General features: G+C 43.0%; 1 protein-coding gene across 3 annotated transcripts in view; it reads right to left on the reverse strand.

Moving 5' to 3' along the window:
- HMGA2 (high mobility group AT-hook 2) overlaps positions 1–17,644 on the reverse strand; it is a 123,051-nt gene extending 105,407 nt beyond the window's left edge. The window contains exons 1-4 of one of the 3 annotated variants that reach the window (XM_037389130.1): positions 17,420–17,644; positions 15,627–15,858; positions 12,869–12,955; positions 5,178–5,228 (exon numbers count right to left, since the gene is read on the reverse strand). In XM_037389130.1, coding sequence (XP_037245027.1) covers positions 5,178–5,228; positions 12,869–12,955; positions 15,627–15,737 — 249 coding nt within the window. In that variant the 5' untranslated portion in view covers positions 15,738–15,858; positions 17,420–17,644. Of the gene's footprint in view, positions 1–2,939; positions 3,036–5,177; positions 5,229–12,868; positions 12,956–15,626; positions 16,768–17,419 lie in introns of those variants that run through there. The other 2 variants (XM_037389132.1, XM_037389131.1) reach the window with 2 other exon arrangements.
- Between the last annotated feature and the right edge of the window lie 959 nt (positions 17,645–18,603).

The raw sequence follows: 18,603 nt of genomic DNA on the forward strand, positions 1-18,603 counted from the left end.
GATATGTGTCTTATTTTATCATCTAGGTTGTCTTTCCCAATGTCAAAAGATTGCTGCCTCCAGACGAGAATGCACCACACCTATAACAAAGCCTTTTTTAGCACAGGATGGACTATGATCTCAGAACATCCTTCTCTCTCCATCACCTAGTTAAGAAGCTGACTTTAGAGCACCTTGACCTAGACTATGACTTCATATGAGACACAAATGACTGCGCTAAATAAGAAATAAGTTAAACAGCTTCACATCACAGAGCATGGCACTACCCATTAGGAACTTCTACTTAGATAACGGTTTGCAAAAACTCATTATAGGGAAGAAATAGCCTCAAAGTGTTGATGGGTTTTCTGAGGCAAGGAAGGGGGAGGGTCTTTTGATGTGTATTTCTTCAAAATTCAGAACCTTGTTTTCAAGGCCTTACAAGTGAATGAGCATTAGGAGTCCTTTCTCTGACACAGGCCTTCTGGAACTGCTAGCATAGAAACATCTCACAAATCCCACGTTTGAGGTTTAACATCTACGTCAAAACTGCAGTGGGAAATAATCTGAAAAAAAAGTTATTAGAAAAACGTGGGTATCAATGTTTTTTTAAAACGTGGTTTGGCATTGCTTAGTGACTTTTAGTATAAAGTGAAACTTTGCCCTCATTAAAAAGAGGAAAACCTGAGCTTCAAAAGTACTATAATGTGTAGTGAATCATGATTAGATCAGATAAAGGTCCTGATTAAGGAAATTAAGTTCATTTCTGATTATCTTCTATCTTCTACCAACCTGAAATGTGCTATCTAGACTATCTAGCAGAAAACAAAATTCTTGAAAGAGAGAAAAGGTTTCTGAGTCCAGTTGTTACTTGGGCATCAGCAACGAGCTGCACACACTTCACAAGCACCCTGTGCTTGGGAAGTCACTCATTCTCTTCCACTGTTATAAACATGCAACTTCCAGAACTGCGTCTTTCCATCCTTTAACACAGTTTCATGCCATGGCATCAGGCACCTCTCCTCCCCATCAAAGTCTTGCTCAAAGCTGTAAAAAGCTCTGGATTGATCCTTGGGTTTTTGGAGTAATTCTGCCATGCCTTGCAGTGAATTTGGCATTCAGGTGAAGCAATGTGGAGGTGAAATCAGACAATGCCAAAAAATTCCATCTAAAGACATAACAAAACAAATGGAAATAACATATATATATATACACACACCCTTTAAGCATCAACTTCAGAACTGGGTTTTAGGTTTCTCCATTAAACTGATGCCTGAGAGCACCAGAAGTCCATGAAAGTTCCAGGGGTTTTCAATGCAGTTCTTTGGAACAAACAGCAGGATAATTGATTAATCAGTCTCCTGCTCTACCTTTCAGTCAACTTCTAGACACACAAATTAAACAAACAAACAAACAACTTTGCCTGTGAGCTCTTTACAAAGGGTTATGTGAAGCCATCAGCAAAACTGTTGCTGATTCCACGAGCAGCAGCATCAAGTCTCAGTGGCAAAAACCTGGCACTGATGAAGTCAATGACAAACCTTCCACTGACTTCTGGGAATCTGAATCTCCATGGCTAAGAGTTTGACTTTATGCCTATGCTACATACAATAATTCTGCTAATAAAAAACAGGGTGCTTCATCTGCCTTTTTCAAGCATCAAAGGCCATGTCTACAATACACAGACAATGTGGACCAGCAGGAGAAAAAAGGCTGGTGCTGAGGACCTAAGGTCCACACCACACACTTTTCAAGATGTTTTTATATCACTCTATCCTAGTCCTACCGGTTGAATGCCTACCAGACTGCACTTCCAGCACATCTTCCAATTTTGTTTCATTTGGAAGGAATCCTGCCCATGAGCTCTGGGACAGTTCCACAATGCATAACAGCACTTGGGGACAATTAGGAGATGCACTTCCAAAGCACACTCCTGATGCGACCTAACACACTAATATAGATGCATCCAAAGAGCTTAGAACATGTTCCTGCATCAAAACCTCTAAAATTATGGAGTACCAAGGTCACAAAGAGGTTTACCTCCCTCTCAGTTAACAGGACTCACAGCCTTCAACACGCTTCACTCACGTGCAGCAGCTTCCAGTGAAGATTAGTTTTACAGCAGCAGGCACTGTGTTTCCAATTCCAAATTTGTTAATTTCCCACCTACTTGACCTTGTTATCTTCAAGATTTTTATTCAATTACCTCTCCACATTTAGAAAGCTTCTCTATGTAGTTGAATATTTTATTTTCTGAAGAGTTTGCCAATCTTTACTATCTGTTCAACTGACAAAGGTCTTCTTTTGCTTGACAACTTTGCAAAGTACATGTTATTGCACTAAAAAGATCACGGGATGTCTCATACGCTTGTGATAAACTGTGCTTCTTGCCCTCTTCACTTGGGCTCTCCCTCCCCCTTCCCAGTTTTATACTAGTCAAAAAGATTTACTTCTCTTCTAAAAAATAATATAAAAATAAATACATTGCAAGTCACAAACATTAAATACTTAATCTGAACCGGCAGAAAGACCAGCTACCGGAATTCTACAGTGGTCTGTTAGCTCGTATGTCTCTGCATGCACATATTGAAGGAAACAGCAGAAATAATACTTTACAATTTGATGAACAACATATGACACAGAACCTCTAGACTTGCAAAAAAGGGTTACAATCTTAAGAAAATACCTGCCATATAGAATTCTGTCCTCTCCAAACAAAAAAACCCCACACACTCCTTACTTTTACTAACTGACATCTTTAAGGCTTGACATTTAAATAAACTGGATTAAAGAAAATAATCACCAAGGACTTAAATGAAGTTTGGGTGATAAAAAGGGACACTTTCTGAGTACATGTTGGATGGCAAAACAGAAAGGATGACACTGCGTCATCTGCTCTTAGGCAGAATCCTCCCTTGGTTCCAACTATAAGCTTTGCTTATAGTTGTCAGCACAATGGCTTATAATAATTTAACCACATTTCTTTCTGGAGCAAAATATAACATTACTCTCCATTTCATCATGCACAGAGGAGGAACCCATGAATCTAATTTAAACTGGAAAGAGAGAAGAAAGAGGGGGGGGAAATGGCAATTTGATTCTCAGTCTATAGAATTAACTCAATGCAAGCTGCAGATAGAAGCGTTATCTCTGAAAATCACAAGAAGCAATCATATTGTCAGAACAAGCAAATAAAAAGACTGTGCTTTCAACAAGCACAACAGCAAAGTAATAGAGTTTGAAAATATGCCTTAGTTTCAAAAAAAAAAAAAAAAAGAGTGAAACTGTTGTATTGGTCTCACAATAAAGTAATGCATACACCCACTAGATAACCAGTAATTCCCATTTCTGCAAATTAGATTCTTCATCCAACAAACAGTTCATACTAAACTTCATGCTCCACTGATACTGCCTATTCTTTCTTCCCCAGAAAGATACAAAATAAAAAGGAAACATTCTATCCTAGAAGATGCCACAAAAGTATTTAGCCCTTTTCACTGAAAACTGGCCTTAGTCTCTGGACTATGAGTGCTTGGGAGAGAAAAATCTTTCTGCTGTTTCAGATTGCTGCACCCTCCCTCTTCACAGAGCTCTTCAACCATCCCTGTTCGATCGTCACACATTCCTTATTCAGGGGGGATGGCCTGCCCATTATAAATTACTCAGATCAATCCCCTGTTTCTGCTGCTTCCCCTGGGATTGCACCCAAGGTGAGGATCGAGCAAGCAACACTCGGCACCCACATATGCAAGGTCCCAGCTGGACGGGAGGACGTGGACAGTAACCCATCCATGTTTCACTGCACTTGGTGTTTGCCTTCTGCAAGCTGCCTCTAAGAAGGTCACCGGCACAGGTACGTTTCAATACAGCACCTTTTTCCTAATGCCAATGAGCCTCTTCATGTACCTGAAATCTGCCTGACTTAAAAAATACAGGCATAAGCAATACATCTGGTATGTAACAGTCTGTTGTTTCCAAAGAAATATCCTGGGGTACTTTATCACCAGACAACGCTACAGAACTATTTCTTAAGGTGGATGTTAAAGCCATCTCTCCTGCATTTAGCTGCTGGTACTCTGGAGAACTTCAGCTGTAGTTTTAAGTACCTTCTGGTGCTGTTTGAGCTTTTGCAAGCCTATACTCTTACAACTGTGTTAACATCTATGCAAACTGAACAAAATGAGGGGGGAAATGACAGGACTGCAGAGAGGAAAGAGAAGGCAGAGAAAAACAAGGCAGCAAAATTGAGATGGGGAGGGATGGATTTGAAAAAGTTTAAAGAAAAACGTTGACTGGATAAAGGGAAAGGGAACTGGAAAAAGGAAATTAGAAATGTTAACTTCTGATGGAGCACACAGCCACACCTTCATATCTTCTAATACCCAATCACGTTTTCCAAGTGACGTCCCCATTACATTTATTTTGAAAGCCTATGCATAAGTGAAAGACATGCAGAGGAGAGGTGCACAAGGCACTCTCATTCGCTGTAAACACCAGTGAGAACACAGAATTTCAAGTATCTGAGACTGAAATCTTTCTATGGCCAAAGAATCAAAACACATGCATCTGATAGCCACATCTACAGACCAAACAACCAAGGAAAGAGGAAATTTTTAATGAAACATACTACCAGTCGCTACAATTACATAAGGCATGAGGATGGCCCAGAATGAAAAAACTAAATTCTAAGTGCAAGTATCCAGCTGTTCATTTTTGCGCTTTCTCACTGGATTTAAGGAAAATATGCTGTTTCTAGGCAATATAGGACAAAGACCTTTTGGTTTTTAAACTTTATCTTGTGCACACTACATCTGAACGTTATCACCTCTCTTAATCACCTTCTGATGCCTGATAGTGCCCCTTTAACCTTTGGTACTCAATTACTGAACAAGTTATCTCATTGTTACTCTCTTTTGAAGGAAGAGTCGTGCCTCTTTCCATGCTTTTGAGAGACACATAAATATTCACTCCCAGCAAACATTTAATAGTAAAGTATCTTGAGCAAACTACCAGAGTCTAAAGGTAGGAAGCTGTGGTTAACTTCTCTGCTATCTTAACCCTTTAGTCAATCCACCAGAACAAACAGACACAGAAGATGGATGCTCTTTTTTACAAATGAAGCAGAAATAACTGTTCTCTAAAAGAATGGACTTTATAACACAGCAAATAAATCAAATGATTATAAGTGAAATACCTACCCATTTTCTGGGCCGGCCTCTGGGTCGCTTTTCACCAATGGCTTCTGCTTTCTGTAAAAGGAAAAGAAACACAACATATTTCATACCTCAGCATTATTTAACAACCTCGGTAAGTAGGACCGCTTTCCTGTAACATTAGCTATAATTATATCTCTTGGGTGTCACCAAGCCCCCCTCCTCTTCTGTGGGTTTTCTGGTGGAATGTGATTATGTTGGTTTTCCCGACATTTCCTAGCTAGCATGGCCAGGGGATGACTTGCCTGTGCCCAAGGGTGCCACCAGACCTGATCCACACTGTGTCCAAGGGCACAGAGGGGGGTGCCCATGCACACCCCGCTGCTCAGTGCCCGCAGTACAGCCTGGGGTGCCCTGGCCCCAGGCAGCCACGAGGCACGCAGGCTGGGGATGGGGGCACACGGCAATTCGGGAATCTGAGAACCCCAATAACATCAAATCTAGCCTTTCACAGGCTGGCTGTGAAATTACCTGGTGACACCAAATGGGAAATACAGCCTGCTTCAAGCCTGAACAAAGCGGTTTATAGCAGCCACAGTTCCTTCCTTTAGTCTCACGATGTTTATGCATGATAGGCATAAACTGGACAGACTATCACTATGAACATGTGTGTGTTCACATTGGGGAAATAACTTCTCTACTTCATGTGAAGTTTTCCAGGTAAAGCACATCCTTAAGCTGTTAAGTAAGCCTTTCACTGGTCCAAAATGCTCGTTCCCTTCTCAGGTTTAAGGAAACAGCATGGAAGGTGCCCTAGAAGTGACAGCTATATTTATGTAAGCCCATCAGTTGGCCCTGGAGCTCAGCATAAAGGAAATACGGGCTCATTTACACTCTTCCATTAATTCACTGCATGACATTGTGAATACTAGTGCACCACACTAAAATACTTAGAGACTTCAAAATGAAAATTGCAGCTTATCTTCTCTAGGTAGGCTCTGCCCATCCCTATGCTTCATCAGGTAAATAATCCTGCCCCACTGAGAATAACGAGGTTTTTGCCACGAGCTTTAGCAAGGGCAAGACTTGCCACATACAAAGTCCCTGAGAATGAAGTACTTCTAGCACACATTCTGTAACGTGTGCCCACATTTCTATGAATTGCTTTTTTTCCAGTTGACTGTATGTGTATTTGATTTTCCCTTAGAAATCAACTGTGTCATTAAATAAATCACTTGCTGGTCAATCTCTGTAACATATACTGTAACCTAATGCTGTGTAAATCAGATCCCTCTGAAAGAGAACTTGAGCTGAGGAATCTCTACAAAAAAAGCTGCCCTGCAAGTGAAATGCAGTTACTTTGAAACAAATATCTCACCAAGAAGAAAGCTGTGAAAAATAAAATTCACACTCCTGAAGGGCAAAATTATCACTCAGACTTGTTAAAAGAGTAAACTCGCTCTTTAATTGTTTATACCAGTGCTACATGTAAGGTGAAACCCTCTTATGAGAATACTTGTTAAAGTGCATTTACTATATCCTGTAGCTGTCTATTTTCAGAGTTTTGTTTCCTTTTAAAGTGTTCATTTCTTTATACCTTATAACCTGAAGGATGCCAAAAAAAAAAAAAGATGTGATTTAGTTTTGACAAGCTGTAGCCCCCTGCATTTATGTTTATTTCACAAAACGCTGGGCATAAATCTTAGAAGATTGGTTTAAATTTTCTTAACAAATCAACACCTGACATGTTAACAAAGCACAAATGCCATTTATTTTCTTCCGTATTTTACCACATCTGAAGGAAAGCCCCTTTTCCAAAACTTTAAGAAAAAAAATTAACTTTTTGGAAACAAAAACTGCTTTGATCTCACAATTAAAGTTCGTACAAACCTGACACAAATTGTAAGTTTAACTATAGCGTATAATCTAGTTTGATGGGAAAGAGAACATGAGAGATTTCTTTGAATAACTAATCTTTGCTTCCTTCCATAAACTGTCACACAGTATGGCCGCTTGCCATGAACAGTGTTGCGCTTTACCCTCAAGGAAGGTCCATGTCAGAAGGGGCTAGTGTTCCTGCTGGCTAGTTTGGATATCAGTTTGTCAAGTGCTTGGGGACCTTTCAGATTGAAAGGCACTATATTCCTGCTGTATATGATTTCCACCTCATGTTAGAAGAAAAACATTTCCATAGTTCTTATCAAAAGCAAATCTTTCCCAGAGGTGAGCTGAGCAAACAGTGGGGCATGCCAGAGACAATGTTTTGCAGAGCGATTCTGTAAGTAAATAGGAAGGTTTCACAGACTAAACTGCAAAAAATGAATGACAAGAACCTCCAAAGTGGACATTTTTATCTCCACTCCAACTGAAGAGAAAGACAAAACACTTCTGGAACAACCAAAAGGAGTAGCAGCAGCCCAGTGGTGATGATAAAAATGTGAAGTTTAGCAAAATATTTCACCTCTTTCCCTCTGCATTTTTTTCAGTTTGCATTCTGCAAACACAGCCTATATTTTCTCCAAGAGCACAAGACTGTCTTTTAATTAAAGCACTTGAAGAAAGGTTTTATTGCGTATCAGACAAGTAATTCAATGTTTCTCCATATAATTTTCAAGTAATTAATAAGAAAAGGAACACGTAAGTGCCAAAGCATTGCCTTTCCTCTGAAACAGGTATTTGCATAATCAGAAACATGCCAGTCTGTTGGCTCTTTGCTTTAATTGAAGCATTGCTGTTGAAGCTAGAAACAAATCCAGAGAGAGCCCCAAGCCACCCAGAGGTAACACAGATTCTCGTCTGGGCAGCAAGATGCACATGTTCCCAGCCACCCTACATGCAGCAGCTGGTACCTGCTTAGTCAGGAAGGAAACTACTGCCTTCGTCCTCTAAAGCGCTTTTTGAAACTGAGATGTGTTTGCTCAGGATTTCCTTAACGTTTGGTGCTACGCTATGAGGCATGATCTTGCTCCATACAACTAAGACATGAAATCAGCAAACTTAAAGGAGGGTTGGGTACGTTATCAAACACAAAACATGTTTCATGAAAAATTATGAAATGTGGTATGAATACATTATTTTTGCTATGTCACATTTTAGGAACAGAACTAGACTTACTTGCTTTTAAGTGCATGATCTATATGGGAAATGTTGTGGGTTTTTTTGTCCCAGGTGAGAGCCATTCCAGTCATTGCCATCTGAAAGCAAGCTAACAGTCCCCAGGCAGATCAGCAATTCCCCTAAACCCTGTACCACAGGGTCATCAAACCCTGCTTCCAAACAGTTGCTGTCAGCAACAGTAGGGCTTGACTGGCCATCATCTCTGCCTCCTTGTTGCATAAATGTGCCCTGCTCAGATAAAAACAGAGGCTGTACGACTAAAAGCAATTAACAAGACAAGGCAAGTATAAATAATTGAATGGCTATAAAGTGCTCTTTGGGCATCTATCTATTGTAAGGAAGATCTCAAATGCAACAGAATCCAAATTTGGAGAACTCTATCCACTTTGCAAAATGATCTGTTGGAGACTTCAGATAACATGTGTAAGATGGGTGAAATAATCGAGAGTTCTCAGGAGGAAGATCACTGTTGTCACCCCATGTCAAAAGACCTTGCCCAGTAATGTTTCCGTCTCCCAAAAAATAATTATTTTGTGAAAAACCAAAACAAACAACAAACCTCTTAAAAGAAACAGGCACTGGCTAGATACAAAAATACCACACTTCCCATGTCGTGTTTTACTCATTTTAATTCTAAACCAGAGTCAAGTCTTCTGATTCTCCCATCTTGCTCAAAACGCCTGATTTTGAGGTCTTTTATTTTTTACTTACAACAACCATGTTATGATCACTTAGTAAATCTGATCTTGTTTTCCCTTTAAGCCTGTGGTGGTTGGTGTTGGTGAGAATGAATGAAGCATAGAGAAGCCAAATAGATTTTCATGAACCAATTTAGGGCAGAGTCCTGGTCACATGCGCTTTGGTTTTTTTTTACCTTTGGACTGCTTACCTCAGGGACATGCCTTTCTACATACCAAACTCTGGCCATGTAATCTAGAGACAGCAGTAAGCGTGGTCGCACACGGTACCACAAGTTCTGGTTTTCAGAGGATGATATTTCCAGTTCTGGAGGTATTTTCAGTGAATTTCACTGCATCAATAACTACAGCAAACCTCAAAATATTTTAACTGAAGACGAATTTTACTAAAAAAGTGTTTACTTTTGGATATCCCTGGGATATCCATTTTATTTCGAGACAAACACATAGTAGCTATTACTCTGTCTTTTTTTAACCTCACAGTTATTGTTTCCTCCTTCCAAACGGGAGTATTTATGCCTATACAGTATTTTGGTCAAGCCCAGCTACAGGAGCTAAACAAAGAAAAGCCCTTGAATGCTTAAGGGAAACGTGGTGGGCTAGAAACGCAGCTCAGCCTGGCAAAGAAAACTCAACCATTTAACACCCAGGAAACTAGAAAGGCACATCCCTACTAGCATTTTCCCACAAAACTATTTATTCTTTAGAAAAAAAAAAATCTTCACTTTTTTGCTCACTTTTTACAAGTATTTTAAATGAATAACAGAATTACTTGTTTAAAGATGTAACAGCCCAGTTGTGGGGACTCAGTACAAGGTAATTAAGAGTCTTTTTGTGCCTATCTCTTCTCATCTGCTAACATGTATTCCTTCTGTTGGTGAAAATTAAACAATTGAGAAATGGTTTGGTTTTCTATAGAATGCAGTTCACCTTTTGTGCCCAGTTTATAACAAGTTAGGCATGTGTGATATGCAAGGCTTTTAAAAAAATGGGCATTACCTAAAATTAGAGTAATTGCCACATTATTAGCTGTCCAGTTGGTCTTGCAACATTCTGTATGCATTGTCAAGTTTCACATTGCTAATTTCCTAACAAGTACAGTTTGTTTTCAGATGCCCCAAGGCCAGTTTACTAAGACCAAACACAAGCTCTGAAAGCTAAAAAAAATTAAATAAATATAAAAAAACCTAAAAAAATTCCCATGAACCAAGAAATATTAAATACACAACAGAACCATGATACCAGGGTAAAATGTCCCTCAACTGATTTAAGGGTATGTCCTTTTTGAAGTGCAACAAAACAAAGTCCCAGTTCTGGAGTATTTTTAACTCGCTGCCGGTTTGTGCAATACATTTTTAATTGTGATGTGTAATGGTTTGCAAGAGAACACCCAATCAATTAATCATGAGTGCCTTCTCATGGCTGCTCGGTGGGTTCTCCTGGCCGACGTTTATCTTACATGTTGTGAACACTCTAATACATTTCAATGAGCTTTCTTTGAAACACACAGGGCACACACTATTCTTTAGAAATTCCAGCAAATTCCAGTTGCGTGTATAGTACCCAGGTTCACATGTAGAGGGGCTTAAGCTAAGTTAGCCAGCTCTCTTTCTGAGAGTCCAGACAGGCTGTAGAAAGCCTTAGATAAATATATGTATGCATATATATGTCTAAATATGTTTACCACAAAATCAAACATATAGCTCAACTCTTTTAAGAGGTGATACCCTCACCACCAAATGAAACTTTCTTACAGTGCCAAACCCTTTCCATTCATATTACTGTTAGAAGAACTATTGGAATTAATTTTACATGAAAAGATACTTTGAGATGCCTGGTGAGAAGCTGAACCATTTTAGAGAGGGTTAATTATCAATTTTGAAAAAGGGCTAAAATCTTTATTTGAAATGTGACCTCAGTGACTTTCTACTAGTAAGGCTTTATAAGTGCTTTATGTTCTAGAGGATTTATCAAACATTTATGTACTTTACCTATAAACCTAGAAACAAGTAAGACTTGTAATTGCATACCCCTCAAAAGTTTTGGGGTTTGTTTTTTATTTTAATTATAAAAATGATATGTGGTCTTTGGTCAATTTTTCACGTTATCAACACCCAAAAGGGTTTGCTTTAGAGCAGTAACTTGATGCATTCTGAAAATCAAAACGTTGCAATGAAACTGCTTAGTTCATAAATTAAGGTTTAAAAACCCCAACTATATGTACCAGAATTCTCTGGAAAGCTCTTGATTTGATACACCTACATATATATGAATGCTTTTAAGTTATTTTCCATTTATACTGATTTCCAAATCACTCACATAAATGAAATAATGTTAATATTTCTTTTAGAAATATCTTTTTAAAACACATTTCTACAAATTACTTAAAATTTAATCTCATTACAAATATTTCTCCTAGGAAAGCCAACACTCATAAGAGTAATATTTAAAATACTAAAGCTCACATTTGGATTTGCTAGAATAATAAAAAAGTGTGTTCTCTCTTTTGAAGAGTGAAATTTAAACTATTTAAAGTGAATCTGAGGAACATTTTTACTATCTAAAGAAAAAAAAATCAACATTTTAAGCTCACTAGGTTGTAGAGTGGCTTTGATATATTTTAAACACTTAACCTGGAAAGCATTTTTTACTATTTCATGAACTTTTTGAAAGAATATACTGGGGTTTTTGCAGCTCATAAAGTAAAAAACAATTTTAAATTTAAAGAGAGTTGGGAAATGTCCCTCAAACAAATATTGAAAACACTTACAACAAAACAGACATGAAACTACAGTCACCCCTAATGATTTCATATTTATCAGTAATTGCTACAGTAAATCACAACGCTGAAAACCATCAAACTTAACATGGTCAGTAGCATAGGCACGTTGAGAAATCGAACCATAATTAGATGAGGCAACAAATATCTTCCACACATATTTTGTCACAAATCTACTTAAAAGACACTGATACACTTAAGCACTACAGTTCACTACCAGATTTTGTAAGCTTTTGTTTCCAGTTTTGTACCTGTAAATTAGTGCTAACTGCTGTGTAACCATCAACATAAACAAAACTCCCATATTTGTTTTCAAGCCCATACACAGCTATTTGCCTTCACTAAAATAATTCCTACAGAAAGGTACTATTTGCCTTGACAGCACAGTTTTCAAATGCTGAGCTTTCCCCAATTCAAAGAAAATTAAGTCACGTTTTCATGTTGTATTTGAGATGTAAAGTCCATGCACTAAATGCAGTGACTTCAGGGAGCTTCTCCTATAGCTGAATGCATTCACAAGCACCAGAAAAAAGTTTGCTCCCATCACCAAGCAGAATTAGTGGTTCAGAAGACTAATAGCACTTCATGTAAAAGTCTCTTTGAAACTGATCACTAAACAAGATATGGTAGGCTTTTACTGTAACTCAGTTTACTTTACCATCACATTCTAAAGCTGTAAATTTCAATATATGCACTTATTTCCATCAACACATAATTGGATTTACTTCTAATTAACCTATGTTTGACAAAACACTTAGCTTTAATATACAGATATGGTCTGTAGTAGTAACAACTGTAAGTGAGCAAGAAATTAATCTTCCTCCTTCAAAAATCTTAATTGAGAGAATAATATCCTTAGTACTGTTTTCCTGACTAGATACAGGAGAACTCAGTAATACATCAAATGCATTATTTCACTAATCTGTACGCTGTTGAAAAAGCAAGCTGCCCTTATAGGTTCTGCACCTAGGGTCTTCATGCAGCCTGTTAATTCTGATCTTCAAAATGCAAAATACATCCTTTATGTAGCTTCCATTATTAAGAGTTCCAACCCCACAGTTCACAGACTAAGTGACTAGATTGTTTTGCTACCAGTTGATGAAAAAACAGCATTAGGAACTCTCTCTCTTTAATAATCTCACCTTCTGAGCTGCTTTAGAGGGACTCTTGTTTTTGCTTCCTTTGGGTCTTCCTCTTGGTCTTTTAGGAGATGGTTCACCAGTTGGTTCCTAAATACAGGAAAACATGCTATTGTGGCAATAGGCTACAACGCTACAACTAACCCAAAAGATCTGGTGGATAGACTGTAACTGAGAAGTTACTTAAAACATACGAATTAACAGTGTAAATAAATAACACGATATTTAAAAAGTAACATGAAAAATTAAACAGCTCGAGGTAAAGAAAAAAACATACTTTGCGCAATAAAACAGTTTAAGTCCCCTTGTAATTGCGTAGAAAACTTTGCATACTCTAGCATGTAAGTTAGAGCGGAAAACACATTTTTAAAAGATGGCTATGATTTCCCTCATACAGGAATGATTATTCAAAAAACAACAGTTACCCATTTCATTTCAATTGCATTTCATTATAGCAAGATATAATTATCATATGCAGTTTCTAGCACAAACTTTTTTGAGGAAAGAAGTTAACTAGTAGAAAACCGTAAAGTAAGTTTAGACTGTTTCCTCTCAAGGGCACAAACGTTTTGGGGGGATTTTTTTCTGTTGTTCTGTAACAGACATTATATTCACACCTATTCTAAACATAATCGATTTGTATTAAAATGCAAATGTGAAAGTTTCTTCAAATGGAGCACTAGCAAACCAAAAAACCTCGACAAAGGTAAATATCCGAAACAAAACCCCAACTCTAAAACGACTCGACAGGAACACCGATTATTTTAGCTATTTTCTTAACTAGCTCCTCTGCCTGACAGTAAATAACCAGTCCTTCAAAATGGGTATGAGTTACTAAGAGTTTGGATTCCAAATATTTATTCAGTGAATCATAAACACTATAAAACTCTTCTAGTCTTAAATATTATACATTTCATTCAGATTACAGGATGGGGTAAAACTAATTAAACGCAGTTTGTTAACTTAAACCAGCTTAAAACCTTTCAGCTTTTTAATTCCCGGGTAGGTTAAGGGGAGGTTGGCGACGGGACTCCCGAGCCGCTCCGGCGCTCGGTGCCGAGCCCCGCAGGCACTGCACAGCTGGGCTGAGCACGCCTAAGGAGACGCACTTTTCTTTCTCTTCCATACATTCAAACGCTATGGGAGAAGGAGGAGGAAGAGAAGAAAAAAAAAAAAAAAAGAAAAAAAAAGAGAGAGAGAGAGAGAGAGAGAGAGAAAAAGGCAGCCCCGGCGCAAGCTCGCAGGGCCGATGCCGGCTGCTGGGGCTGGGCGAGGGCAGCCCGGAGGGTAAAGGGGGACGGGGGGCAGAGCCCGTAGCCGCTGCCGTGGGGTGTCACTAAGGGCAGAGCGGGAAAGCCAGGGGCTCCGCTTTTATGCCTTTCCAAAAAGTACTTTCTGTGCAATTTGCAAGAGCACATCGGTGGGAGTGAGGGGAGCAAAGCAGCGGCGTTTCCCCCCCCCCCCCCGCTCGGGGATCTGCTGTTCAGCTCCCTCCGCGTTTTCGCAGCCCCTCGCAGGCTCCGGTGGCAGTAGGCTGATGCTAAATGAACGGGAGCAAACATTTTTAAAGCCCGCGGAAGCTCGCTTTCAAACGAGCTCCACAGGCAGCCCTCCTTCCCAGCCGTGACTTCCGAGGAAGGCATGGAAAGGGCTGCGAACGACCCCGCGCTGCCCCCGCGTAGCTGCGGGCGTAATCCTCCCTCGGCGGCGCCGGTGGAGGGGCTGCAGGGGGCTCCCGGGCCGCCTCGCCCGGCGGCGGGGGCTGAGCGTGGCTCGGCATTTCCAGGCGATGCGACAATGGCACTTAGGGAGAGGAAGGGAAGGGAGGGATGGGGGCTGGAAATAACGCACGGATCTAGCAACCTTAGCGCGGATTCTGGTCTTGCAAGTCAAAAACAGGAGCCCAGCGCGTCCCCTTCGGGGCCCGGGAGGAGGCTGCGGGTGCGGATGGGAGGGAGCCGGGCTCCGCGCCCCCCGCCGAAACCTGGGGCCAGTTCCCCCTCGCCGCGACCTGCCTGGGAAAGCGCCGGAGCAAAGGCAAAAGGTGTTGCAAAGGCAGGGCAAGCCCCCTCCGGCTACCTCCCCCACCTCCATCGGCAACGGGGGCACCTCTCTGCATAGGATGACGGGGGCGAGGGGGGAGGTGGGGAAGGGGGGGACGCGGGGGTAGCGGGGGGAAGGCGAAAAAACCTATGCGACTTTCTAGACACCCTCCTCTCCCCCCAACCCCAGGATCGAGGGGCAGTCAGGGGCTGGGCTGGTCAAGATCGGAGGCGGCAGCAGCCCCCGGTGGGACCCGACACGCACACGCACACACACACGCACACGCAGACTGAGACATTGCAAGGGCTGAGAGAGGAGGGAGACGGGAGAGCCCCGTTCCCTGCTCCTCGCTTTCGCAATTTCAAAATCAGCTCGAAATGACCCAGCGAGCGCTGGTTGGTCGGAGCCGCGCTGCTCCATGTTCCCCATTTACATTGAAAAGCCCCAGCTCGCTCCCTGCACAATAGTGAAAGTCCCGAGGAGGCTCCGCGGCTCAGCCACACGCAGGAGCACCCCGCCGCTCCCGGGCCCCGGGGTCCCCCCGCCGGGGCGCCCGGCAAAGCCCCTCGCTACGCCTCTGCACCTCCTCGGCGGGCAGCAGCACACAACAAAGCCCCCCGCCCCGTCTCCAGGACTCCTTCACTTGCAGCATAATACGTACATGTACATGCCTATAATACCATAGATCTGCGGCTCTACGTATCTATACGATACTGACTTGTGGTTGCTTCCTGGGTCTGCCTCGTCCTCTCTTCTGAGGCTCTGCGGTTGCAGGTTGCTCCTGGGCAGCAGTGGAAGGCTGACCGGGTCCCTCACCTTGTGCACTCATCGTGACTTCTGCTGCTCAGCTTTAAACCAGTCTCTCCAAAGCACCTTGGAAGGGGGGGAATCAAAACGAGCTCTTGCTGCTTTTGCTGCTCGCTGCCACCACCACACCGGACGTCCTGGTGCTGCCAAAAAGGAGAAGAGAAGGGGAGGAGGAGGAGGAGGAGGTGATGGTGGTAGTGGTGCTGGTGGTGGTGGAAGAGGAGGGGGAATGAATCTCTCTTACAATTTAAGAATGGTTAGTAGCATGAAGCAATTCAAAAGAGGGGAGGTTAAAAAAAAAAAAAAAAACAAAAACAAAAAACAAAAAACAAAAAACGAAGAAAAGGCAACTCTGGAAGTGCAAGGAGAGGGGGAAATACTCCCGAGGGTAGTCGGGAGCAAACCAAGAAGGGGAAAAAATCCTACAAATTGAAAGCAAGTGGTGGCTATCGCGCTTAGATCGGATCAGGACAAATTAAGATAAGACACACTGAAAATGGACTGAGAACACTGCACAATCTTGCCAGAAGCATGCACCCTGGGAAGACGGGGATTTCGGCAGCAGCGGGAGCAGCGGGTAAAAAGAGCGATCATTTAAAAAATAATAATAATAAAACGATTTGGGAGATTGAGAAGGAAAAAAAAGGGGGGGGGGGCGGTCCTGGGTTCGTGTCTGTGATGCGAGCTGCTGGGACTGGAAATATTATTATGTGAGTCCTGCCCACGAACTAAACTAGGATGATATAAAAAAAAAAAAAAAAAAAGAAAAGAAAAGAAAAACCACCTTTAACCGTGGGTGGAAAAACCGGGAGGGGGCAAAAAAAAAAAAAAAAAAAAAAAAAAAAAAGCGGAGGAGGCAGACCAAAAAACCGAAAAACCCAGCGACCGGGGGCTGGCGGCCGGCCAGATAAAACATGAGCAGTACGGCAGCCGGGGCAGCGGCGGCAGAGCACGCCGCGGCCGCCTCACGTGCCCGCACCGGCCCGGCCCCGCCGCCGCGGCAGGTTTAAAGGGCCAGGCCGGCGTCCCGGTGCCCCGGCCCGCGCTCCCCGGCTGCCCCCGCGCAGCGCCGCGGTGGGGGAGGGCCGGCCGCCCCCTACCCCCACCCCGCGGCCGGCTGCGCGGGCGCGGGGCCGTCGCTGCACGTGGGCGCCCCGCCGCCGAGCGGAACAAAGGCGGCCGGGACGGGACGGGACGGGGCCGCCCCCGCCGGGCACCATCCGTGCTCCGGCCGCGGCAGCCGGCGGGAGCGCGGCCCCGCGGCGGTCGGGGAGGCGCTGCCACTGCGGCCGCGGGGCCGCGCCGGTGGCATACGCTGCGGCGGGCTCGGCGCCTCCAGGGACGGCGGCCGCCGCGGTGAGATGTGGGCGGTGTAACCCGCCGGCGGGTCGGAGCTTTCCTGCCGGGACGGTGACGGGCACGGGGAACGACCTCTTCGGAAGCGCCCTGCTCCGACATTGTTCCCGTGAGCGCCACCGGGCTGCAAGTCTTCCCGAACTCCTTACGCAGCGTGTCCCACGCCGCCTGCTCCCTCCTTCGGTGCTCGGTCCTCTCCCGTGCAAGCCGCGGCTGGGCGCCCCTTCGCTGTGGCACCAGGCGATCGCCACAAAGGCCGGGGAGGACGCCGGTGCCTGCGCGTCCCCCACAGAACGCGCGCACACCTGGGCTCCATGGGCGGCTTCGGCATTTCCCCCGGCCCCTCACCTCCCCGGCGGTGTCGGACCTCGGCCGAGAGCGAGCCACCCCTGCCACTGCCTCCTCACATGCCTCCTCCCCTGCTCGGGGGTGGACAAACACCAGAGAGCCCTTGGAAGGAAATACAAAGTTCCATTATCGTGTGTAATGCTGAAGAGGGCAGAGATAATTGCTGCAACACTTGTGGCACTAGCTATCTAGATACATCCCGTTGTCTTGATACCTGATAAATTCTTAGCTGGCCATAGATAAATAAGGAAATGTGATCAGGCGAAAAGTTACTCTGATCAAACATAGGCAGTCATGGACAAGCAAGGACTCTGCTGAGGAAACAGCTGAATTATTTTCTGTGGCAAAGTACACTGCAGACAGATGGGCTAAAGAAAAAGTAATCCTAGAACGCTTCTTAAAGCTGAAAATATTCCCAAAGTGTTCTTAATCCAATCACAAGCCTACCGAAGCCTGCTTCTCTCCCATCCCCAAAAGCAACTAGCTATGGAAGATGGACGTGGTCCACCTGTTAAATCTCATAGCTATCAGAAAAGTCTTGTAGACCAACTACACTTTGTCAAATATTCAGTTCCCATCACACCACGAAGAAATCCGCAGGGTCATACTTCCGTTCTGCACATCAAAAGATTAAGCTGCTGTGTGAGATCAGGATTCCAAGCGGAGATGGGAAAGTGTGTAGTTTCAAGAGTAGCAGCAAATAACTTTTATAATGTCCATTAATCTCTTTGAAGCATATTCATGTATCCATTTCTCTGGAAGAAAGTAGTACATGCAATTGCTAAAAGCCTGTAGCTCCAAAACTGCCATCTCCACAGATCTGTCCCGTATGGGCTGTTAATAGTTCCATTAGTCTTCCCTTGAGTAGTTCTAGTGACGATACCATAGTCCAAAGAGTTTTTACATACAGCCATAAGCAAATAATCTTCGCATGGGAGCAATGTTCCTAAACTCACTGTTTGAAAGCTGTTCTGGACAAGAAAAGTCTTGGCGCTTGCACTGTGCCCAAGCATAGCAGAGTCTGGGCCCTTCTCTAGGGATGTCTGCCTACAGACTCACTGTCATAACAAGAATTAGTATCAGAGCTCTAAACGACTATGGGTCTTTCATTTATTTAAAACAGTCTTGATTCCCTCCTTAACCAAAAGTTATTAGATTATAAACCAGTATGATACTCCTGATGA

Source organism: Falco rusticolus, chromosome 5 (assembly GCF_015220075.1).
Source record: "Falco rusticolus isolate bFalRus1 chromosome 5, bFalRus1.pri, whole genome shotgun sequence".
NCBI lineage: Eukaryota > Metazoa > Chordata > Aves > Falconiformes > Falconidae > Falco > Falco rusticolus.